The sequence below is a fragment of the Microtus oregoni genome, unplaced genomic scaffold (assembly GCF_018167655.1).
Source record: "Microtus oregoni isolate MIOR12 unplaced genomic scaffold, Mior012 000012F_ref0000307, whole genome shotgun sequence".
NCBI classification, from domain to species: Eukaryota; Metazoa; Chordata; class Mammalia; order Rodentia; family Cricetidae; genus Microtus; species Microtus oregoni.
In genome coordinates this window covers 26,665,642-26,691,478 of record NW_024543071.1, presented here as the reverse complement: position 1 = coordinate 26,691,478, position 25,837 = coordinate 26,665,642, and the positions used below count along the sequence as shown (strand labels likewise).

The following is a 25,837-nucleotide window of genomic DNA, read 5'->3' as shown; positions in this document are numbered from 1 at the left end:
CAGAATCACTCATAGATAATCTCCCAACTCATTCATGAATCTGGTTTTAAGTCCTTAGAAAACGCTTTAATTTTCACAAAAGTTCAAGGATGGCAAGTTGTAAATTACGAACATCATTTGGCAGTCTACTCTGAAGACAAGAAAAGCTCCACTGTGCCTGCGGCAGGTACCCAGCAGGTTGGGACTAAATGGGTATCCTTAGAACATGTATTAGATAGTGAAGCTTATCTGGCTCCCCAGATCACTCGGTAACTTAGTCTAGTGCTGATGACTCTGACGTTAGTCCCTTCGAGACCTCAGAACCCTACCTGTCCCCTCAGGGTCTGTACATAGGTCTCTAAACATTTCCAGATTGGGTTTTTATTGATCCTTCTTGCATTCAAGGATAGTTAATCTTTCATTATTAGCTGTTTTGGCTGCAGTGTGTAGTGTGCCTCAGTCCATATCTACAGCTATGCCCGGATCATCTGGATTTTCAAAATTCACTAATGAGTAGATTTATTTCTATTCAGTATCATTCACAAGAGAAGGACAGACAGTTTGTTATCCTAATCACTCACTTAGAAATATAACCCAAGTACTTCTGTTTCTATAAAAAAAAAAATAAGACCTTTAAACAAAAAAGTCATGGCATTTTAAATTTTGTCAATAAAACCAAACAAACCTGGGGCTGAGGGTATCGCTTAGTGACAGAAGACACAACGGTGTGAGTGAGGACTTAAGTTGAATTTCCAATGCCACAAAAAAGGAAAATATATAAGTAAATAGCAACTAAATTGTGTTCACAAGAAGGTTTTTTATTTTTTGGTGTTGGGGATCAAGCCCAGGGTTTTGCGCACAACACACACATGCTCTACCACTGAGCTACAGCTTCAACCCCAAAGGACTCTGTACAGACATTTTTGATACTTTCATAACTTATCGACTGAAAAGACACTTATTTATAAACTGACGGCAAAATGTATGCTGGTAATGTAGGTAAACCAGCCCCCGGGAAACAATGACAAATACCAGTCTTGCCGTGGAGCATGTGCCAATTTCTGTGGTTTGGACAAGCTCATAACTGACAGCTGGCATGTTTTTACTGAAGATTTTCCATCAATGGGACATTCATGCTGGAATCTCTAACTCCCCGCACATACATGCCATGCTGCCCGAGTGCACATGCTTTCATTGTTTGGCTTAGTATGTCAAGGTGCCTGTGAAGAACCATTCAGCTCCCAGGACAGGATGGAGGGCAAAGTCTCTTGAAAGATGTCACAACCAGGAAGAGAGAATGCAACCTCAGGTAACTCTGACTTGTCTTTAGAAAACACTGAATTACAATGTTTTTAAATTTTAGCTTTGACAATAATAGCGATTCCAAGTGTCATGGGTGCTTCGGAGATCGTGGCCATAGTGACCTCCACCGAATAAAAGTCATTCTGAGTCCAGTGCTTGTCACAGGGCAGATGCATCCAGCTTGAGTGCCCATAGAGTAACAATTATCCAAGACAGGGGCAACATCCAGTCCTTCAGCTGTGTCTCTGTCACCACATGAGAAGTCACAGGACTATGAGGCTTTCTTGAGCATCGAGACAATCTGGGAAAATTTTAGTCTCTGTGCGATATCCAGGGAACTCTCTCCATGCTGCAGAAAAAAGAAATCGGTGTCAATGAGGACTAGTCAACCGTTTAGACAGACTGTTCACTCAGGCTTTGTAGAGACTTCAAAAAGCCTTTTGTTCAAATAAACAGATATCAAAAAGAAATAAAAAATAAAAGACTGGAAAACATTTAGTACCCTACATGGGCAGCTGAATGAGACCCTGTCTCAAATTTTACAAAGCAAAAGGGCATTGGTGATGGAGTCTATATTAAAATATTTAATCCTAAATATGAAAAGTACTAATACTTTTTAAATTCAAAAGTAAAATGAGTATGATCCTTCCTTCTTTAAGATGAGCAATTAATTTCCTGTGATTTGCCGGAGAGACGGTGAACTGAACTTCTACAGAAGGCCCAGATTAGAAAAGCTTGCCACCGGGTGGATCACAGTTGTTAGGTCCTTACCTTGTTCCTGATCATGGGGTCTGCATGGGCTCTCAGAAGCAGAGGGATGAGAGTCTGGTTCTTCATCTGGCATGCATAATGCAAGGCAGTGTAGCCGTACTGAAACACAAAGGACCAACCGTGTAGTTCATTGGTCAGGCTGACCATAGACCGTGGCCCTCACTGCTAGAGCAACTGCTCACATTTTGTAGGAGACAACTAGCCAAAGCCAATCTGTTAGCCAGTTATGGGCAGCTGTATTTCTTGTACTATAAACATTTTCTTCTCATCCTCACTATGCATATAAAAATCCAACAAGTCATTATTATCTTCTCCTTTCTTATTTTCTATTCTAAACCAAAATGTGCAACTTATAAAAAGATATTAAACTCATCTTCATTTAAAATAAGTAAAACATTATGCTAAATAATGTAATCAATGGAAACAAGAATGAGGTAGACGTTTATCTCACAACGATGGTAATACCCACAGAATACGTTAGGCATCACAAATAGGAGTTCAATTCTTTCTAAATCAAATTTCAACTTGCGCTTTTTTGATAAAACATGGGAAATCTAAAATTGTATCTAGCCAATATAAGAAAATTAAATAACAGGATAATAAAATTTCAGCTGACCCTGATCATTAGCAGAAGTAAATCTGGAGTAAACAGTGAAAATAAAACCTTTCACTTCCTATAAGGAAGGAGCAAACTGATGGTATCTTGGTTGTAGTGGCTCCTACCAATATTGGGGTATTTCTCTAAACTTTGACCTTATCTCCCTTCCATTTGTGAGAGAGACTTCTCTTTTAGTGATTATAGAGTCATGACTGGGGCAGCTATGAACATGTACTGAGCACTGACTACAGCCTAGTCATGCTTCTGAGGACTTTGCAGGAACCTGCCCTAGAAGGTCAGTACTAATGTCCAATTTACAACTAGGCAAATTGGGCAGGTGTGTAATCCCAGATATTCTTGGGGCTAAAGCTGAAGGGTCACAAGATCAAGGTCAGCCTAAATAACATAACAAAATGTTGTCTCACAACAAACAAACAAACAAAAAATCAAATTGAAGGAGGATATGTATATACCTAGCATGTGTGGTGTTCTGAGTTCAGGCCCCAGCACAATTTGTTTTAATCTCTTTAATCTCCATTTTATAGATGAGAAAATTGAGCCAGTTTTGGGTTTTTTTTTTTTTTTTTTTTTTAGTGTTCCAAGCCTACTTAACTAACAAGTGACAAGATTAACTGTACCTATTAAATGAACCTAAAGCCACTGCTAAACTGTTAAGGACAGTGTTTTTGTATCGTTTTCCATTGTCACTACAGTCCAATGCAGATTATTTTAAAATTCTCCTATTTTACGTTCATGAGTTTAGGGAATAATAACTTTGAAGTTACCTGATGGCAATGAGAAAAAAGAAAGCAAAACTATACGTCAACATCCAGAAAAATAAAGCTTGCAACTATGCCAACAGCAAGTATTCTACCCAGGCATATCCTTTGAGTATTATTTCAAAATACAAACATACGCAGTCAGTAGCATTCACGTCAACACCAGCATCAAGGAGCATGCGTACAAGATTCTCGTTCTGCTTCGTCTTTGATACCTGTTACAAACAGCAAGTAAAGAAGGTGTTTCAAGCCGGGCAGTGGTGGTTCACGCCTTTAATCCCAGCACTCGGGAGGCAGAGGCAGGCGGATCTCTGGGAGTTCGAGGCCAGCCTGGTCTACAAGAGCTAGTTCCAGGACAGGAACCAAAAAGCTATGGAGAAACCCTGTCTCGAAAAATAAAAAAAATAAAAAAAAAGGTGTTTCAGAAACATTTTGTACATCTTGCTTGGGACTGTTCCAATCAACTGACTTCAGGTTAATCCTAAATTCCTACTTCTTAAAACACACACACATGTATGCATGCATGCATATGCACTTGTGAGAGAGCGCACACGCACACACACACACACACACACACACACTACAGTATCAATTAAACCACAGTACTAAAGCTGTGCTTCAGAAGACAAGCTTCAGAACCCAGGAATATGTTCAGAATTCACAATCACAGGCCTAACCCTATTTCTACCACATCTTAAATGACATCTAGTTCCTGTCTTTCCCTTGTTGGCTCAAAATGTTCATAAATTCCCATTATTCTGGGGAAAATAGCTAAACTCTTGAGTGGCCTTAGGGCATATGGCCTTAGCATTTTTACATGTTTTACCTCCTGACTCCTGTATTCAAGTCACAATGGATTTTGTTAAGTCTTCATTTCCTACCAAGTGTCCTTCCTGCAGAGAATCACTTCATAGAATATTCCTTCAACTGAAAGTTTTCTTTGCATAGCAAACGTGTTTGTGATGTTCCCAATCCACAGTCCTCTTCTGTTGGCCATGTGAAACCCTTTTCTTCTAGGCTTTTGTAATGTCTGTATACTCCGTGTCCCCGGCTTCAAGGTGATTTCCTACAAGTCCACGCATTTGATATCAACCAACTTCCCATCATGCTATAACTGATGAGGGAAAGGCAACTGCCCCTTGTATTTCCCCCCAACTCCTGGCTTGTACAGAAGGGGTCATGATAAACATATGCTAAAGGACACAGGAAGTGAATGGCATAAGCTCAGGCTCCTTAGAAATGTGCTTTCTAGCTCTCTCTAGCTGGTTAAGATTCTGACCCCATTACAGTAGGAAACTCCTCCGACAGTTGGTCACCTGAGGAGACAAAGACCTTGCTGCTCACGCAAGCAAAGCCTGACATCTTTCCCCACGCAACCTCTGAAGCTCCCCTTGGATGTCTTCCCCACCCTGCTGTCCTTCCCTGTTGCCTCCCAAATTCTTTCTGCCTTGACTCTTCTCTGGAGTGACTTAGTCCTTTCTAGTCCATTCTCCTATAATTGTCTCATGCTGCCTATTTTTTAGGCAACACAAACTTACAATCCCAGGACCCACTAATATTGTGGTTCTGCAGTTACAGCAGGGCTACCGGTTACAGTCAGTATCTTACAGAGGCCTCCAGTTTCTAAGCCCTATTTACAAGCAGAGCTGTATAAGAATAAATTTTTTTGGGGAAAAAAAAGCCCTAGGCATCATCTTGGAATGCTTTTCTTTGAAACTTCTTAATTGTAAGTGAATGTCAGATTCTTCATGCCCAGAAATTGCAAATGTTCAAATAATGTAAGACACACATTTTTTTTCAAAGAGCCTTCAAAGATGTGTTTTCAAATGGTGTGTTCAGAAGTGAATTAAAGAATTCTCAATATGTTTCTTAAATTCAATATCCTTTAAATACAAAATAACATTTTTAACTGGCAGAATTTACACTGGAACTTGTGTGTTAATAGGAATAACTAATGTCTATTGTCTACTAGCTACGTAAAGGAGACAGCATCGTCATTTCTTTATCTCGGGTAAGTGAAGCATTGTTTCAGCCCTCTCCATGATGGTAGTGCTCATGGTGGGCCCCAGATAGGAGAAACATAAACAAAGCAGTGTAGACCAGTCACCATGTTTGAAGAAAACAAAAGAACCAAATTTGACCTTCTTCTTAACAATTCTCACACTACCTATCTACTCATTTATTCAAGAAAATTATCCTGCCAAAGACCCATGCAAGTGTGATTCAGTTCCTCTAGGTGAAAGATTGGGTCAGAACCTCCAAAAATACCTTCTGTGTTTGCCAGCTTCCAAAGGCAGAGGACTTGGGATTTTTCCTCCAAATCACCACTAGGGTGCATCCTTAAAATTCAGAAACTTGGGGAGAGATGACATAAAGCAAAAATTTCAGCCAGTAATTCTGAGACTCTTGTGCTCTTAGGCGATGGAGGTGAGCTCCCACTCCCAGTGTGACCAGCTGGTCACACCCTATAACTATTCTAGAATGCACAATGATGCTAAGACATGGCGTTTGTTAGGCTGACTAAAGCAAATGCATTTCTACCTACACTGTTCTCATTTATAAGAGGTCTGTTGAACTAGGACTCTACTGTGAGTCAAAGAACACTTACACAAACCAAAGGCTAATTTTATTGCCATTTCTGTACATCACACTGCCAAGGGAAACTTGATGACTCATTCCATGGCTCTCCTACGCATCTGCCCCTTTGCCCTAGCAACAGTACTCACCATGAGGAAATATCCGATGAGCAAGACAGGCATTAAAAGGATAATGAGGAGATAATCGAAGAAGGTAAACCTCTTCTTCACAGCATAGTGCAAGCAGGTTCTCTCCTTCTATAATTAAGAAAAGGATTCTTTAGTTTAAATTTCATAGTTTTTAGATTACCATACAAAAAAATTTAGTTCATGCATTTTTTTCTCATTTCTAAAGTAACCATTTCAAGTAGTGCAGAGATGATTATTGACATTGTGCCATATACCTTCAGGGATATATATATATATATATATATATATATATATATATATATATATGGAGAGAGAGAGAGAGAGAGAGAGAGAGAGAGAGAGAGAGAGGAGAGAGAGAGAGAGAATTTTTAACTCCGGGTTTTGTTTACCAGAATGTTGAATTTGTGCACTATGAAGGAAAAACTAGGGAAAATTCAAAGTAAACAGCAGAGATGAGTATACATGCAAACCATCACCCGACAGATCCTCATGCGTTTAAGACAAGGATAGATAGATGATAGATAGATAGATAGATAGATAGATAGATAGAATGATTGATTGAGGAGAGGTGGGGAATGTGCACCTCCAGGACCTCATAATTAAAGTAGAACAGAAATATGAACAAAGTATAAGGCCTACAGGCCGACACTGTTAGCTGGATTGCCAACCAAGCTAGCAGAGACAGAAAACAAGAGAGGTGAGTGACCACTGAGGAGAAGCACTGTTCTCAAGTTATGTCTTATCTGTAAAAATGTTGGTAAATAGTCAAGAATATAGTAATAGACTTTAAAATTATCATTATTGAACAGCCCAAAGTTTATTATGGACATTATGCTCTTTTTCCTTTGTCTTATTAAATAAAAACATGCATAATATTCATTCAGTATTTTAATATTTCATATGTAACACTATATGCTTCTTTCATCTGTTTTCAAATGTGTAAACTGCCATCGATGTGCTTAAGCATGAGTTTGTAATGGCTACTTGGCTTCTATCAAATAGCTCTTCTAACTTCTTTAGTCATACCTACTAGTAAGACTTTTCAAGCTGTTAAACTCTAAGTTCTACAAAAAATATTACCTAAATACCCTTGTTTACAAAGTCTTGTCAGAAATTCTAATCTGTTCTTTGCATAAGTTTCTATAAGTTGACCCCTGAAACAAAGATATGTGTGTATCACATGATGCTACCAAATTATGCTTCCGTGAAGTGATGATTTAAACCTCCTTCCCAGTCAACATTCCCAGTCAACATTCCCAGTCAACATTTGGCTTTCCTTTTTAATCCTAGCTGTTCCCCTTTGGTTCTGAAGCCTCCAAGACCACTGATAGTGCTGCCTTAAACACATCCTCTATGTTCCTGCATGCCTTCACGGAGCTTCTTCCTCATTAACTTCTTTGTCTCCAGCAGGTTTCATAGTAAAATCCTTAGGTTCAGTAAACACACTCTACGATCTTCTGAAGACCTAGACATTACAACAGGATGCATCTGAATCTAAATATTGGAAGATGGTGGAGGGAATACAAGAACGGTCCACTAGAATCTCAAGGGAATGAACCAGGGAATGCTGAATAACAGCTGTCAAAAAAGATGAATATGCCCAAAAATCTCTCATTTCTGTAGAATAAGAAAATAGTAAAATAGAAGCTTTACAAGCAGAATGGGGAGAAGTCCAGGGTCCACCCCAGGGAGATTGGTACAGTTAAGGGAGTTCTTGACCATCAGTGAAAGGCAGTAAGACAGAGCACTGTTGGACCAGAGACATAATGTCAAACAGGGTTCAGAAAATCTATTCTACACTTTCAGTTATAACATTTTGTTAAAAAGAGGAAAAAATTGAGGAAAGAGATAAAAATTAAATGCCTTGCATCGGCAATAGAGGAAAGTGGGGTACTAGGAAAACCACTTAAGCTAAGCACTCGGGCACTTGCCCAGCAGAACCTCTAGCATGCTAGGAAGACAGACCATCAAAATGGTACAGTGTTCAGCAGTGTAGAATTAGAGCCAGAGTCTGCAGAGGAACAGAGGCAAGAGTTCTAAGAACATATCAGACTTTAGGAAAGACCCCCTGAGATGGACTAAGCATTCACAACGGCACCTTTGAAGGACCTTTCACTGATAGCACCAGCTCCCTCAAAGGCTACACTTAGGGGTATGATTAGATAGATTTAGGAGTCCAATAAAGAAATACTAAGACTCCAGGGTGGGTCAACAAGCAGGAAAGTGACCACGTTCAGAACCCACATCCTTGTCCAGCTGTCTCTTTCTTTCTCTTTCTTGACCTTTATTTCTTTTTTATTTGAAGTCCAGTGTCAATTTAGCATGCCAGCTAAACAGATCTGTCCTGTTCTGTTCTGATTCCATCCTCTTCTTCTTTTTCTTTCGTCTGACTACACATACATCTTGCATGCACACACACACCAATAATTAATAAATAATAATAATTTTCACTAATAAAATGAACTGATGAAGCAAGAATTATATTTAAACAAAAAAGCAAGAAATATGGACAAACTGTAAGCTTCCCGCGATGACGGACTGTGCCTGTAGCTGTAGACCCTGTCCTCTGCAAAACAGTTTTTCTATCAGCATTTATCACAGAGAACAGAACTAAACTGCAAACATTATAACAAATACTGACAAAATTTAGGAAATTTATGGGTCATGAAAAATTTGCAATCCACTGAAGTGGAAAAATAGAAAAGAAATATAGGAATTTCTGTATTCTACCAAAATTAGACCAAGATGTGTTAAACAAGCACATTTATAATAAGCAATGAGCTTGAAGCAATAATTAAAAAAATAAATCTCTTGTCCAAAGAAAGACCTGACACACTTCTGTTCTGAATTTATCAAACATTAAGAAGAACGAAGACTAATACTTCTCAATTAGTCTCTGAAATAGAAAGGAAACACCAAGCCAGTATTATCCTGGTAATTAGACCAGATAATGATATCCCAAAAAAAGATAATTACAGGTCATTCTCATTGATGAATGTAGATGCAAAAGTCCTCAACAAAATGCTTGGAAAACCGGTGCAAGAGCACATCAAAAAGATCATCCACCATGATCACCTTGGATTTATTTCAGAAATGGTTCAATATACAGAATTAATAAATCAGTCCAAGGTCAAGAATCACATGACTACTTTAATGGGATGCACAAAAGGCTTTGGACAAAATCCAGGATCTCTGCATATTACCAAGTCCTGAGGAACTAGAAACAGGATGTATTCTCAGCATAATAAGGTCTACATGCCACAAACCTATGGCCAGCATTGTACTAAATGGGGGGCAAACTTGAGTCAGACATAGAATTAAGGTATCCACTTTCTTCAGTCTTATGCTGTAGTGCTTGAAATCTTGGTAGAACAATAGAACAAAAGAAGCAATAAAAAGAATATAGGTAGGAAAGGAACAAGTCAAGGTATCATTATTTGCTAACGGTATGACTCCATACGGAAGAGAGCCTAAAGATTCCAATATGAAGCTCTTAAGACCAATAAGCACTTCCATTACAGCAATGTAGCAGGGTACAAAATTAATGTGCAAAACTCAGTAGTCTCCCGACCAATCAATGCCAAATATGAGAAAAATATCAAGAAAACTATCCCACTTGCAATTGTATAAAATAAATATTTGAATAGACCTAACAAAAGAATTAAGAGGTCCCATCTGTGCTCTGCATGGCCCCAGGGATTCACTCAACTTGGGGGTGAGAGAATGAAGCACAGATAGACACACATACAGAAAAATTGGGATGGTGAGATCTGGGCTCTTGAAAAAGAGAAGCCACAGCAACCTCCAGAAACTCAATGTGTTTATTATATACTGTTAAACATGGAAGAGGGTTATTGCATACAGCTGAACAAGGAGGCAGGGTTATTATACACACATAAAAAATGAGGCAGGATTGTTATATACAGCTGAACAAGGAGGCAGGATTGTTATAAACATCTGAACAACAAGGAGGCAGATTTAGTTCATCTTGGTAGGAGCAGTCTCTGTAAAGGAGCAATCTTCAGTTAGTGGTGATGGGAGTTATTGTGGACATCGTCTGTACACTTTGGCAATATCCACAGCTGGACTTAAGGAAGGCTTTGGCATCCTTCCAAGCCTCACTACGGGAAGGCTTTGCTACTCTACTAAAGCACTGATTGGGGTCTTTGACATGGCTGTACCAACATCAACAATATGTATTCATTTTCCCCTCCCCCTGTAGATATTTTACATACAAACCTTAAAACACTAGAAAGAGAAGTTGAAGAAGACACTAAGAGATGGAAAGGTCTCTCATGTTCATAGAGTTCATTGTGACCATAATTATATTATGAAAAACAATTTATATATTCAATGCAATTCCCAACAAAATTCCAATGTCATTATTCAAATAAACAGAATACAAATACTAAAATTGAAATAAAAGCACACACACAAACACACAAAAAAAAATCTCAGGCAACCAAAGCAATTCTGAGCAAAAAAATAATAGTGCTATAGGTGTCACTAAACCTGATTTCAAGTTATCCTACAGAGCCACAGCAAAGAAAGCAGTATATGTGGTACTGGTATAAAAACCACCAAGTAGATCAATGGAATAGAAGAGAAAGTCCAGGGCTGGAGAGATGGCTCAGAGTTCAATTTGCAGCAACCATGTGGTAGCTTAGAACATCTATATGGTGCTCCTGTACCCTCTTCTGGTAAGCAGCCATACATACAGGTAGAACATTATATACTTAATAAATAAATAAACCTTTAAAAAAGAGAGAGAGAGAGAGGGTTCAGATACAAATTCCCACAACCACAGATACCTGATTATTGAACAACATGCAAAAAATATACAATGGAACAAATACAGCCTCTTCAACAAATGGTTCTGGTAAAATTGGGGGCACACTTATAGAAGAATAAAGCTACATCCCTATCTTTCACACTGTACAAGAATGACATCCAAAGAGGACAAAATACCTTAATGCAAAAGAATTTATGTCATAATATTCTTACGTGGTAAAATGCTGTGGAATACTCCTTCTGTACACTGTGAAGATTTCTCACTCGAATTGATTTAATAAAGCACTGGGCAGGAAGAGATTGAGTGGAAAACCAGACTAGGAGAATTCTAGGAAGAGGAAGGGCAGAGTGAGGAGTCACCAGCGGATGAGAGAAGCAAGATGAAAATGCCCCTACTGAGAAAAGGTGACCAGTCTCAAGGCTAAGCATAAACAGAAATATGGGTTAACTTAATTGTAAGAGTTAACTAGTAACACACCTGAGCTATTGGCTGAAGATTTATAAGTAATATTAAGCCTCTGTGTGTTTATTTGGCACTGGGTAGACAGGACATGAAAACTCTGCTTACAGTAAAGTGAAAAACACACCTTAATATGTAGACATAGGCAAAGACTTTCCAAATAGGATTCTGGTTGTGCAGGAACTAATGACAACAATTGATAAGTGGGGCCTCCTGAAATAAAAGCGCTTCTTCATGGCAGAGGAAAGAATGGATCAAATGAAAATGCAGCCTACAAAAGGAGACTGAGTATTTTTTTCTAACTCTACAACTGACAGAAGATTGATATCTATAATTCACAAAGAACTAAAAAACCAAAATGGCAAGAAATTAAACTACTCAATCAATAAAGGGAAAACTGAAAAGACAGACTGTTCTCAAAAGATGACTTATAAATGTTCAGAAAAAAGTGTCACTAGCCACAAGAGAAATGCAAAGTAAAATTCTATTAATGTTCTATCTCTCTCTGTCAGAACAACAGTCCCTAGGAATACAAATAAGTAACAATAAATACTGGCAAGGATGTGAACAAAAGGGAACCCTAATACAGCATGGGAATTGTACCTAGTCTAGCCACTGTGGGAAGTCAGTATACAGGTACTTGCTGTCTCAAAACACACACACATAGCCACATGGTGCAGCTAACCCACTCCTGGGTATTACCTAAAAACTCCAAATCATCACAGGTACAGTGCTTGCACAACATGTTTACTGCAGCACACTTTATGATAGCTAAGTTATCAAACCAAATGAAATGCCCATCACCAGCGGGACAGGTGAGCCAAATGTGCTGCATATGCATAATGGAATGTTACAGCCTTGAAGGAAAATGAAGTCATATCATTCACAGGGAAATGGATGCCCCTGGAGAGAGAAGTGGACTAAGTCAGATGCAGAGAAACATCCCACTTTCTCACATTGTGGGTCACAGATTTATGAAAATACATAAAGATGTGTACAAATATTTGAGATGAAAATAAAACAAAATTGTCTTGGGAAGCAAAGGAGAGTAACGGGAGGAAAGAAGGCAGGATGGAGAATGTGCTAAAAGACACAAACCACTAGTGAAAATGTTCTCATGTTACCTAGCACCAGGTACATGAACACGTCAGTGAAAAATAAAAATTAAAAATAAACCCAATCTATATTAAAACAATGGGTAAAAATCTAAATAATGACAGGCACAGTGTTTCATTTCCTCCATTATCTCTGTAATACTGAGGAGAGCAAGGAGAGTGGTTGGAGGGAGCAGAACAGGCCAAGTAGAAGCTGCTTACAGCCAACAGAGTGGACCATCCTCTTCTTCAGAGGCACAACATCACCACAAAACATGGCTGCTGGCTGAATGCTTTACTTGTGCATTCAGACTAGCAAAATGCCCTTGGGCTGTGTTAGGTGAAGCAGGTGAACGAGAATCGTTGATATTAGAAGCTATAAAAAGACAAAGCGAAACTCACCAATTCCAGCAATTTGAGAATCATCGCAGTCAACACTCTCCCCTTCTGTCCCAGTCCTGTCACAACCTCCCCCGGTTCTGTTTGCTTGCTTTGGTTTATTTACATATTTTTAACTTATTTTATTTCCTATTCTTTTGACAGACACCAGATAATAGAAGAGAAACGACATTGCTCATTATAGTCACACACTCTTTTTTGCTTTATACAAGTTGTAAATATCTCTATGTGAATAAAATGTTCGGCTAAAGGCATATTCCAGAATGTTGGCGTGTATTTTTCCAGGTTACGGCTATAAGAAATTACATAATGGAGACTCTCCCAACCCCATTAGGCCATCATCACACAGCAAACTCACCAAGTTTTTCAGGTTGACATCAGCATTTCTCTTTAAGAGGAAGGAGACGATTCTCACATGGCCTCGCCTGCAGGCGCAGATGAGGGGAGTGTCTCCGTTGAAGCCATCTTGAACATCCACGTAATGGTTGTCTTCTTTCACCCAGCGCCACACTTGCCCCAAGTCGTTCTGGTAGGCTGCCTGGCAGATGGGCTGAGTCAAGAAGAGCAGAATAGTTCGTGAAATACAGGCATGAACCACTGAGAACAAAAACAACAACAAAAACCACTACTCCAAATCTGCAATACATCCATGAAGATCTGCTTACATTTTCCAAAATGGCTTGCGAGGTGGAATAGATAAAATGCAAGTGGATGAATGAGTAAATAAAAATGGGTTAAATACTATGAATCTTATTCACTGAGTAAGCTTTTATATCATGACTGCAAATGAAGAAGAGCTTTTCAGAAAAAGCAACTTCTGGCTAGAGTAGAAAGGAAAGAGTTCATGGCAGCGATGGGTGATGAAGATCCCAAATGACTTTCTCTGCAGCTGGTAATTTGCCACCAAGCCTGATGACCTGAGCTCTAACCTAAGAACCCACAGGAATAAGTGGAGGACAAGCAACTCATCTTCTGACCCCTATCCACCCCTGCCCTGTAGCATAGGTTGCTCTCTCACACACACCAATAAGTCAACATAAAAAATAAATGTGGACTGCAGACTCTCCTGCCTTTGGATGAAGATTACCACACTGTCCCTCGGGGGACGTCTAGACCCTGGTCTCATCTGGGGCTATATCATCGATTCTACCTGGCATCAAATTCCTTGAGCTTAGTTGGCACTGGCCTCCCAGGCTCTGCAAACCTACAAGCTGCCACTGTGGGGCTTTTCAGCCTCTGATTGTGTAAACTAATCTAATAAGAATCCCCTTAAATATTAGCGATGCATTCTATTCGTTCTGTGCTTCTGGAAAACTAAGTCTTCTCTGAAGAGCCTGGGAGCAGGTAACTTGGAAGGTATAATCTCTTGTCAATTTTTAAAATAATTTTACAACAGTTTACCTTCTTGCTTCTCCTTAAATTATCATGGATTTCCTAATGCTAGGCTGTATTCCAAACAGGACACCAGCTCACTGGTGATTAGTGGCAGTTGTTTCCAATTCTCCATAATTCCCACAACTCCTCATTATACCACACCTAGTCCACTTCAAATATTCATGTTGCGTGCCTGGCTCCGACTTCAAAGATCCAAATCCCTCTTCTTGGATTCTTTAAAAATCTTTGCAGATTAAAGATAGGAAGACCACGAGACATAATTATCTTGAGAGTTACTAGGGGCTTTCTCAGTCTGCATAGGGAATATTACTTAATTATGGCCTGCTCTTACCTTTAGCCTCTCTTAGGCTTCCTATAATCTGAACACAGTTTCTGTTTTTTTGAAAAGTAAAGTGTTAGATAGAGGCCAGGAGTAGCTCAGTGTTCGAGCTGAGGCTGAATGTATGCAAAGCCCTGGGTTCACTTTCGTGTGTGTGTGTGTGTGTGTGTGTGTGTGTGTGTGTGTGAGAGAGAGAGAGAGAGAGAGAGAGAGAGAGAGAGAGAGAGAGAGAGGGAGAGAACAAAAATAAGCAAACAAGCAGTGAAACAGTTACCTCACTATGATGGTTCAAATGAGAATATCCCCCATAGATTCACATATTTGCATACTTAGTCCCCAGTTGGTGGACTATTTGGAAGGATTAGGAGGTGTGGCCTTTTTGGAGTAGGTGTTGTAGGAATGTGACAGACAGCCTTAATCTGATAGCACTGTGTTATTGCCTGCTCTGTCCCAGTCAATTAGTGACACTCCCTCCAGAGTGCTCAGACCTGGGAAATAACTTACACATAACTCCCCTGTGATGGCTAAAGGAACTTAATATGGTACCCTGCATCCCTAGGGGCCCTGCAATAACTGGGAGATCCTATGACCTGCAGGTAGCAAAAGACTAGGCTAATGGTGCTCCTGCTTGGGGTATCTAACCCTGCCTATGTCAACACGCTCTTTAACTCCTTGCTTATGCTGTGGGACTGATGTAGGAGGGTCATCTCTCTATGTGTTACTTTCATTGGTTAATAAAGAGACTGCCTTGGACTTTTAATAGGGCAGAAAGTTAGGTGGATGGAGTAGACAGAACAGAATGCTGGGAAGAAGGGAAGTGGGGCAGATGCCATAGTTCTCCTTTCCGAGATGGACGCAGGTTAGAATCTTTCCTGGTAAGCCACCACCTCGTGGTGCTACACAGATCATTAGAAATAGGTTAATCAAGATGTGAAAATTAGCCAATAAGAGGCCAGAACTAATGGGCCAGGTAGTGTTTAAATGAATATAGTTTCCGTGTAATTATTCTGGGGCTAAGCTAGCCGTGAGGGAGCCGGGCGGGACGAAAAGCAGGCTTGCTTGCCTCATCACTACATAGGACTGGGGTGAAATGGTCTTTTTATTACTATACAAACAGAAAGAGAAACTACTGAGGGAAGTAAAAATATGTTCTTGCCCAGCTGTGGACTCCATAGGTAATTGTAATGTACACCTTTGATATCCACCTTTATAAACCCCTCTTTTAGCCCCCTTAGGTGTGGCATATTGTTCAGCTCTAAGGATGCTGTCCTTCTGCTAGCAGGAAGAATAAATTCATTTAATTCAAGTTTGAATTGAGTCTAAGACTTTGGTCTTTTCCAGTGGATTCAAACTATGGCGGTGTGGTCTTATTGGAGGAGGTGTATCCCTGGCACCGGCTTTAAGAGGTTTTCTCTCTGCCTGTTGCCTACGTATCATGATGTAGCTCTCAGCTGCTACCCCAGAGCCATGCACACTGCCATGACGATAAGGGACTGACCCTCTGAAACTGCGAGCAAGCCCCTAATCAAATGCTTTCTTTTACCAGAGTTGTCACAGTCATGGTGTCTCTCCACAACAATAAACAGCGACTAAGACACTCACTGTTCTGTATGGTTCAGTTTGGTCTCAAATGAGCCAGATTGTTAAGCATGTAGTGAACGAAATGAAAAGAACAAACACGCAAGTAGCAGACAGAAGCAGGGTGTAGCTAGCAAAAGATTTAAGTCAGGAGTTCACGTCCGAGATGGCTGAAGTGAACTGATCGAAAGAACAAACTAAGGTCACTCTATGGCAAAAAAAAATAAAAAATAAAAAAATAAATTGACTGAAGAAGCTCCCGACTGAGCTCTCTCACCACAAGTGAGCCTCCCATGCTGAACTTCCAGTTTCTGTTTGTTTCCCACCTATGTGAAGGCATTTTATGCCATGGGGATAAGCAACAGTAACTTCTTATGGAAATCATTTACCTTCTAGTTGTTCTCAAAGACACCATGTTTAATCCGTGGCCTGTCTTGCTGTTCTTTCTGTGATAGAGCCAGCTGGGCCAAACTGTCCTTGGAGTAGGGTTCTTGGAGAACATTTAGGGACAAGTGTGGGAGGGTCAACCCCACTTCAGGGTTTAGCTCCTCAATGAGCTTAAACAGCACTGGTAATTTTCAGCCACCTAACTGAAATCCACAAGAACCCACAAGTAAGCTCCAGCATGAGTACCCCCTTGTCCTCCTGTCTAACTGCTTCTCCTACCAGTTCCTTACCTTCCCTTTTGGTCCAAGTTAATCAATTCTGTTTGCTGTGGTTTAAATGTATCCTTCACAGTTTTTTTTTAAATCAGGAATATGATCCCCAGTGTGGTAGTTTGAATGTAATTGTCCTCCTTAATCTCCTAGGGGGTCTCACACTCCTAGGAGGTATGGCTTTGCTGGAATGGGCATGGCCTCGGTGGAGAAAGTCTATCACTGTGGGGGCAGGCTTTGAGAGTTCCTACTCAGGATACCACTGCCACAGTCCACTTCCCGTTGCTCAAAATCTCAGTTATTTCTCCAACACCACATCTGCCTGCATGCTGCCACACTCTCCACCATGGTGATAATGGACTGAACCCCAGAAACAATTAGCCAGCCACCCTGATTAAATGTTTTCTATTATAAGAGTTGCCATGGGCATGGTGTCTCTTCACAGCAACAGAAACCCTAAGACACCCAGTATGGTGATGCTGAGCAGTTGGCACAAATTTGGATTTTTGGGTTGTGAGGACGTGATGCTCGTGGACTAGAACTGTTACCTCCTTATTTTGGCAGTGGGTTGGTTCCTTATATTTTAAAAGGTCAGTCTGCTTCTAGCTTGTTCGTTCTCCCACCCTCTCTTTATCTTTCTGCCATGGAACGATGGAGTCCTCATCAAGTACTAACCCCCAACCATACACTGCTTTCTTTTTCTAATGGTGAGCCAGTTCATTGTGAATTACAAATCTGCAATTGTCACATCACCTAAAAACAGACCATCGGTGTCCTTGGCAGTCATCTCTCCAACTAGCCTGCTAGCAACGTGAGCGCCATTTCTGTTGTCCACACTTTCTCGTTGCATTTCCAGAATCCGCAAATCATCCTCTAAGGTGAGCAGCATTTTTTGTCCTTGCTGCACACAGGTGAAACTGGGAGAGATTGTTTTTGCAGCCCAAGTCTCACGGTTCATAAGTGATAGAGACATGAACCAGACTCTGGAGCATAACTGTCATTCATTCAGCCTCTAGATATTGCCATCTTAAGTGTGTCTCTGGCTGTAAGACTTGCTGACAAAAGTAAGCTTCAATTTGCACCCTCAGGATTCTGATCAGTCCTCTCTTGCCACAGGTCTGCTAGCATTTGGCTGTATATTCAAAGGCTTTGCCAAAACTGACCTAGAACTAGTCATGTCTGAGATAAAAAGATATGCTGGGTATGGAGGCATATGTAATCACAGGACTCAGGATATAGAAGCAGGAGGAACAAGAGTTTGAAGCCAGACTAGATTCTATAATAAATCTGAAGTCAGCCTAGCTACACAGAGACCCTGTCAAAAAAAAAAAAATACCCTGTAGTAGAAACCAGAAACAGATACAACCTAGCATAATAGGAAAGCCTCAAGAAACAGGTAAGATTTAGAACAATTTAGATGTACTGATCATTATGCAATCATCAGTTTCATATGGCAGGGCAGGAACCATCTTTGAACACCTAGAATCAGGGAGAGGAAGTTGCAATAGCTTTAGCAGGGAAAACAGCCAGTAAAAGCGAGTAAGTACATAGCACATAGGGTCCAACCAGAAATCTGCACATTTTGGTGAGACATGGTGTTGTCCGGTGATTACAAATCCAAGCTTCGGATGTGAACGTCCTGTGTTCTAAACTTCACTCCCCTACTTAGCAAACGTGTTATTTGGAGAGCTCACCTGAACCCTTTAAACACTTGTGCTGAGTTTCCTCCATCCACTAACCATTCCTTCTGCATAATGCTACAGAAAGAATTAAACCTGACTGTGCAGACGAAGCATTTTGCTCAGGACTGACTCACCCGAAACCCTCAATTAGTGCTAGATACTTTTCTAATTATTGAAGCATACGGATCCAATTAAGATGAGCAGAAGTGATTATGAAATAGGAGATGATTGCTGAAAGAGAGTGCAGAAATAACAGGACAGGGGCAAAAATGGATTAGCATGATGACCCAGAAGGAAAATTCTGGCTCCAAGGCCAAAGTGATGGAAAAAAGGACAGATAACTTAGTAGAGAGAACTGTAGCTTGGCTGAAGTGTTTTTGTTAGGAAAATCTGGTTTGGTCACCGCATTTTATTGTAATAGGTATTTGTCTTAAATGTATAGATTGGTAAACATAATTAGGCAAAGGAATAACATTGATGTTTGCCTAGATGAATGGGCTAATGACATAGGAGTAAGGGTGGAGACAGGGTAGAAGAGACTCCTGGACCAGAGAACTGGTGCATTCCTAATTACTAGTGTCTGTTTGAGCTGAATGAAAACTGGAATGGCTTTAATCATCAGGAGTAGAATCACAGTCATAAACGACAGCTGGATGGGCTGGTGTGGCAGTTTCTTCAGCACATCTATGGTTGGAAAAGGGTGGAGTGAAGGAGCCTGGTAGAGTTGGGAAACCCGTCTGTCACCTGGGAAAATGCTGGTTTACCACTTTCTGCGTAAATTAACAATGTGGAGAAGGGTGGACTTGCAAGAAAGAAACCAGCAGAGGGGGTGAGAGCAAAATTAGGCCTAGCAGGAAGGGGAGCAAGAGCAAGGGGCACATGCAAGAAAACCATGAAGCCAAATTTAAACTATGGAGGAATCAGCTCTATGCTTCTCTTTGAGACATACCAAAATTAATATTGTCCATAGGAATTAAGAGACTAGTAGCTAGACAGATCCCCTGGTAGGCAGAGGGACGGGTAAAGCGCCAATAATAAAAGTGACAAATTTCCAAGATGGCTGACTTCCTCCTGAGATAAAAGCCTGACGTCTTAATACAAGACCTTGTATGCTTTTGTCTCCCGCCAGCAGACCCCCTTCTGTGACCTGGCTCAACAAGCCAGTGCAGACCAGGAGTTGTTACACAACAGCTATGGGCCAACCAACCATCCTCAGAGACTGTCAAATGACCCAGCTGTTGAGGAGGGACTGGATTCTTGGCTTCCCAAGCCCCACTCCTCCACGTCCCCTCCTGCCTGTCCCCTTCCCCACTGTGTCATCACCCCTCAAGACCCCCATCTCTCCATCCCCCATCCCACCTCCCACCCCCCAATTCCCCCACCCCCTCTCTGCAGAGGGTCTGTTTCTCTGGCTGTTGGCTACATGAGCATGGATTTTCCCCTTGAGCAAATGCCTTCCTACAGACTCTGCTGCTGTTTGTGGTGTTTGGGATGTCTCACCTGTCACCTGTTGCACTCGGGATGTTTCCTGCCTATTAATTCTTTAACCAACAGAGAAAATGAACCCAGTCCAGACCCCTACACTGTGCCAACACCACACCTTGCCTTTCTTGTAGCAAAATTCTGACCAGAATATTTGTCATTGTCTGTGTGTTTCAGGGGTTCTCCAATTTGATCATTTTGTATAACAGAATAAAATAGACACAGAGGGCACCAATCCCTAGGTGTGCATAAGATTTCTTTCCTCTAACAACAAATAGGCTATTCTAAGACAACAACATTCTTAAAATTAAAAATAGAAAGAAAGAAAAAAGATAGATAGATAGATAGATAGATAGATAGATAGACAGATAAAATTTGTTGAAGAGTTTAAAGTGGAAGACCACTCAGAAGGTTTTCTTAGACACAAACTATTTTGTATTTAATGTAGAGAAAAGTTAAGAGGAGAAAAATGGCCAGTGTTCTCTGTGTACATTTTAAAGGACAATGGGCTTAGGCTAGTCTGGTTTTAGGAAAATCTGTGGGGCGCTTTTTATATATTCGCATTTGAGGAATGAACAAATCTCTGAAGAGTTGGCTGAACTATGGTGGTAATTGTAAAACATAGCTCGAGTCCCACTATTGAGCCATTAGTTCAGAATATTTGGGAATCTGGTGAAAGCACTGTGGCTGTCTCGAAGTTCTCTAGGAGATGTTGGTGCACAGAGGGTTGACGAACCCCGTAAGGTGAGCAGAACAGCTTCCATAATGGAAGGGAGCAATAACAGAACACTACAGCTTGTAAACTCACGCCAGCCAAGGACTGTTCAACAGAGTTACATCTGCAGCCCCAGTATCAAGTGGAGATCTCTCCCCCGACATCAAAGAGAGATTCTACAAGTTGAGAAATCACTTGCCAAAATCAAAAACATCTTATTTCTGCAGTGACTAAGATTTCGTCAGTGACTTAAGGGCTTCAGACTGCCAATCCTGAAACAGACTACTGAGAAAAATAATAGGGAGGGACCTAAACCTGCCTCCCCTGCAGTACAGCAGCAGTATTTGCTTCGGCCATACTCCGTACTGTTTGCGATTAACGCTAATTTGAGTTGTGTATTATTGCCTATGAGATCCTTCAGAGGTATTTGTATATGGGTATACTTTAGATTTCATAGAGAATTTCATGTTAACATAATTATATTCTAGTCCTATTCCCTTGGCAGTGAACTAAATAAATCTTTCTTTTAAAAAAAAATTCACCCCAGGAAAGTAAAAACAAAGCTCCAATTTATTTTGTCCTTGAGACGGCTGAAGGGTTAAACATTGAAGTCCCTTTGTGAACTGTTCGCACTTCTCTACTTGGAGGTAGTTAAATGTGCCTGCCTTGGCCTGTACTTGCCTTGACTCAGCTACTTGACAGAGCAACACCAAACTGACAGGCGATTGCACTGCTTTGGTCTCTGATAGACACTCAACCAACCACAGCCGTTCCCATGACCCAGGCTACTCACAGTACCATTTCATAGCCATTGCCATATTCACTGAATTGGAGGGCCAAAATGTCTGATCTTAACCTGCCTTTGCACAAGACTGGGGTTATCTCCACGCAAGTAAGAGTCTGAAAGATATCCTCCTTGAGCAAGAGTTCCATCTCTCAGGACAGTAGTGAGCTAGTCACACCCGCCGGAGTTATCTGGGATCCCCCTCTTCAAAACTAGTTTTCTGAACCCTACGTGAGCTAGATCAGAACTCCAGAGTGGCTGTCCTAGAAGCTTCACTATAAATAAATTTCTCTTGCTCACCCTTAAATAATTTACCAGAGTGGAGCCTTACTGCTTTGTATGTTTTGCCATCCTCACGTATATGTGACCTCTTCATGAGATCAAAATCACTGAGCAAGACTTTCCCAGAACAGTGAGATGGGCAAACTGTGCATTTACTGAAGACACACACACACACCTACATGCACATACTCACACACTCATGCTCACACACGCACATTTGAAGTGGGTGCCAAACAACTACCTTTCATGCCGGAAGATCAGCTCAAAGAGGTTCCTCTGAGTTTGGAGAATGGAATGCAGATTAGCAAGTTGATTGTGTCAGAGAGGGAATGAGTTGTAAAAAATAATACAATAATAATAATAATAATAACATCACTGTACCTATGATACTCTTGTTCAAACATCACCCTTTGAAGCATTACAAATGTATTTGATTGTAGTAAGTTACTTTCAATGTGGGAAAATGTCATGTCTATGAGTTATGAAAAGGAAATAATCAAAATATCAAAATTGCACTGCCTGTCACCTCCTCTACATGGTGATAATCTGGATTAATAATTGCCAGAGGTGAACTTTCACATACAAGATTAAATGGTTTATGGATTCTAGAGAAAAGTCTGCCAATTTTTGGCTTTTTAGAAAATCCACTTAGGTACACGTTCCTCTTGTCCTCCGGTGTGAACCGAGACACAACATAACTGCCACTCCATTTTCAAGGTTTCAGATGATCTCTGCAATTAATATATATCCCATCTAGCTAAAACTTTAGTATTTCAAACTAATTTGTTTTAAAATATTAAAAAAATACTAAAAATCCTAGCACACAGGAACTTTTCTGACTTAACACTCACAAGGAAAGTTAAAGAGAATTGAAAAGAAGGCATAAAGACAGGGTTAGAAAGTTATATGTTGCCTCTTTGGATCTCTATGTTCAGAAAGACAACATACCTCAGAATACAGGATTCCCATGCCGGTCCTTCCTGCCTTTGCTCCCCGTCTACAGTGCAGTAGTGAATCTTCTGGAGGTGGTTTCAATTAACATTAAGTTTCTTCCCGGAAAGAAATGTCCCTAGAAGTCCAAAGTGGTGGCAAGCCCTCTCTTTCCACAGCTGGGAGTGCCTTCCCAGCCGTCTGCGACAGCAACACACCTTGCAGAGAGACTGGCTGATGAAGCAAAGGCATTGGCTTACTAGGTAATGATCCCAGAGCCGTATCATTGTTACAGCCAGGGGAACCGGTTTCTGAGTCATGTGGGCTCTGCCAGTGGAGGCGCCCAATAAAGAAGGAAGCAAAGGTGGGGTGCTGGGAGGAGGAACTTCTCAGACTAGCAGGAAGAGTTCAAAATAGGACACCGTGTTTAGGAAATTTCTTAGTTACAATCCAGCGTTCGGTGGCCATTAGAGCCAGTCAACTCTTTACTGAGAGTCACGGCTAGTTGGACAAACAATTCTCAAATTCCTCAAAACTCATAACTAGCATGTAATACCCTTTTCTAGCCGCTTAAAGAGTCCTATAAGCTAATAAATTAAACTTAAATTATTAATGTTTAATTTTAATTGACATGCCGCAATTACATACTTTTACACGCAGTTCTATGTGATAATTCAAAACAAGTATTATATAGAATGGTCAAATAAGAGAAATTAGCATTTTCACAGGTTTCAATGTAATTCCTGTGCATGGAGAACCTTCAAAGTCCTTTCTCCATCTTTTTTATAAGGATGAAATGCATAATAAGTCACTCTGAGGTTCTCGGCACACTCAGGCTGACTCCCTGCATAACTCTATGTGATACCTGTGGCTCACCCGCCTCCATCCCCGCCAACACCTTCCCGGCCAGCAGTGGTCACTACTCTGCTCTTACTGCGGTGTTGTTGAAACCAACCTGCTCTAAGTTCTTTGTGTTGTGTAAAACTGCCTTGCCAGAGAGACTTCCTTTTACAAGAAACATTTGACTCCACTGTGAGAAGGTGAACGACTGTTCATCTTGATGAAACATAAGCAGCACCGTTGGTGCAACTCTACCGAGAGGTGCAGACTGATAAGTGGTTTATTCCTCCAAGGAAAGATGTCATCCTATACAGTGGTCACTGTGAACTGGGACTGCAGAAACACTGGGCATGTGGAGGTCATGGCAGGAAGACGAGGCTGAGGATTTAGCAGACGCTCCAAACTGAGGAATGGAAGCATCTCTCTCACCTGGACAGACAGTGATGCCTCATCAACCCTTCGTCTGCCCTCCTGCCATGTTCATCAAGAGCCCAACAGAAGAGAACTCATGACTCCCCCCACACCCTGTGCGCAAGACTTCAGCTCAGCTCAGTCCCTATCCTTGCTGTGGCCAACCTCAAATGTCTATCCATCCATCTCCTGGATCTTCTTTCCCTCTCCAGTCACTGTGGTCCATGTCCCATGTTCTGAAACTCAACTCTGCCCCTGCAACCTGTTTCTACCACTGCAGCAGCGGCCCTATCTCCAGCAGACTGATTGCTTCCTTCTTCCTGCAGAGACCCTCTGATATCAGAGATCTATGTTGTGACATATAAGGTGTGATGTGAGAATGAGTATTAGTGATAAGATTGGAGTGAAAGAATCTGTACTTGTCTCCTGGAAAGGGGAACTTTCTGGCAAATTGCTGCCTATAAAACTGATCTATGGTGGGAATTTGCTGTTATTAATGAAGAATGACATTGTAGAAAGACACTAATGTATTCATCTATATTTCTGATATAATATGCTCATGGCCCATGAAAATTTTTAAATTGTTTAAATATCTCAATATTGTTTTTAAAAATCAATTCCTGAATTACACATCTAAAAATTGACTCATCAATTATTTTGCTAAATATGCTAATATGCCAAATTCCTTAAATATCATAAACATTTTATGTGCTGTGAATAGTATCAGTTATTCACATTTCTCTTAGAAGTACTGCTTCAGACTTTTACAGAATTAAACGCCCCTTTCCACACTTCCCCACATACCCATGTAAGAGACAGTGCAACAAGCTCAAGCAGGTTCATATGGTTTTCCCAATCAGCTGAGGGTATATAGAGGTCAAGGGGGTCTGTGCCTATACCTATTTAGGGAAACTCTTTGACTCCATTGGTGGATATATTGCAACTTGAAGAGGAGAGGTTTTGTTTGTTTTGTTTTTTTGTTTCTGCAGAGCCAGTGGATACAAACCAGTGCTTCCTGCATGCTAGGCAAGCGCTCCACCACTGCACTATATCCTTAGCCCTCTTGAGTTATCTTAATGATTGTGATAAGAATTACATTCCTCTGCTATGGAGTTACCTTTGAAGCCAGCCTCCCAAGACGTTCAGAAAACAGATGCCTTCCATACCCACTAGTGATTGCTGCTGACTTCCTCTCCAGTGTGGTCTGATTTTGTGTTGCTGTTGTTGCCTAATACTCTCAAGCATCTTCACTCACCCTTTCCCCACCGGAAAAGTAATTCTCTGAGGCAAAGCGTTTTGTAACCCTGTAAGGACCCAGTTTGTAGCTTCCTTGCTACTCTCCTTTATTTCCGAAACGTTTAAGTATCTTATCATGGGCTTAGAAAAAGCTTTTGCCCTGTCTCCCCTGGGAAATTTCTTCTCCGAAGCAAGTCTTTTGTAACCCTGTAACAACTCCTTGTGGATTCTTTCTACTGATCTGTGAAGGAAGAACTCTTAATTTCCCTGGCCCACTGTTGCAGCTGTTCCTGGCTTTCCTCCCTAACTGAGCATTAAAGGTTTAATTAAGTGGTTTCCTACGAGCACCACAATTTATCTAGTTGGAGTCTCCATGCCTTGTTAATGCCATCTTGTGTGAAAGGAACCTGACACGTTTTACAACTGTGAACAAAGTAACCATTTCAGTGTGGGATTAACTTTGAAACAAAACAATAAAAAGACAGTGATCCACTATAATTTGTAAAACTCATGAACACTAGGACACTAGATCCCAACAAAAGGACTACCAGGCCCACTAAGTTAAATTTAAGCTTCAACTGTTTCTGAAATTACACGGAAGGTTTTATGCTAAAAGGAACTGTGTTGT

At 40.8% G+C, this 25,837-nt stretch overlaps 1 protein-coding gene across 1 annotated transcript; it reads right to left on the bottom strand.

Moving 5' to 3' along the window:
- Positions 1-653: 653 nt before the first annotated feature.
- Positions 654-22,978, bottom strand: Ankrd22 (ankyrin repeat domain 22). The gene is made up of 6 exons (XM_041661447.1): positions 22,741-22,978; positions 13,258-13,449; positions 6,156-6,263; positions 3,567-3,644; positions 2,053-2,151; positions 654-1,630 (listed from the first exon to the last, which is right to left on the bottom strand). The coding sequence occupies exons 1-6, from the start codon at positions 22,759-22,761 to the stop codon at positions 1,553-1,555; spliced, it is 576 nt and encodes a 191-aa protein (XP_041517381.1). The 5' UTR covers positions 22,762-22,978; the 3' UTR covers positions 654-1,552.
- Positions 22,979-25,837: the final 2,859 nt, after the last annotated feature.

What these genes read in the sequence shown, in the direction of transcription:
- Ankrd22 (XM_041661447.1), bottom strand. Translation starts at nt 22,761, where the DNA reads ATGGGAATCCTGTATTCTGAG. An exon ending in TCATCGGATATTTCCTCATG is followed by an intron (nt 3,645 to 6,155) that starts GTGAGTACTGTT and finishes TGTTTGTAACAG; the next exon opens with GTATCAAAGACGAAGCAGAA. An exon ending in ACGTGAATGCTACTGACTGC is followed by an intron (nt 2,152 to 3,566) that starts GTATGTTTGTAT and finishes TTTGTGTTTCAG; the next exon opens with TACGGCTACACTGCCTTGCA.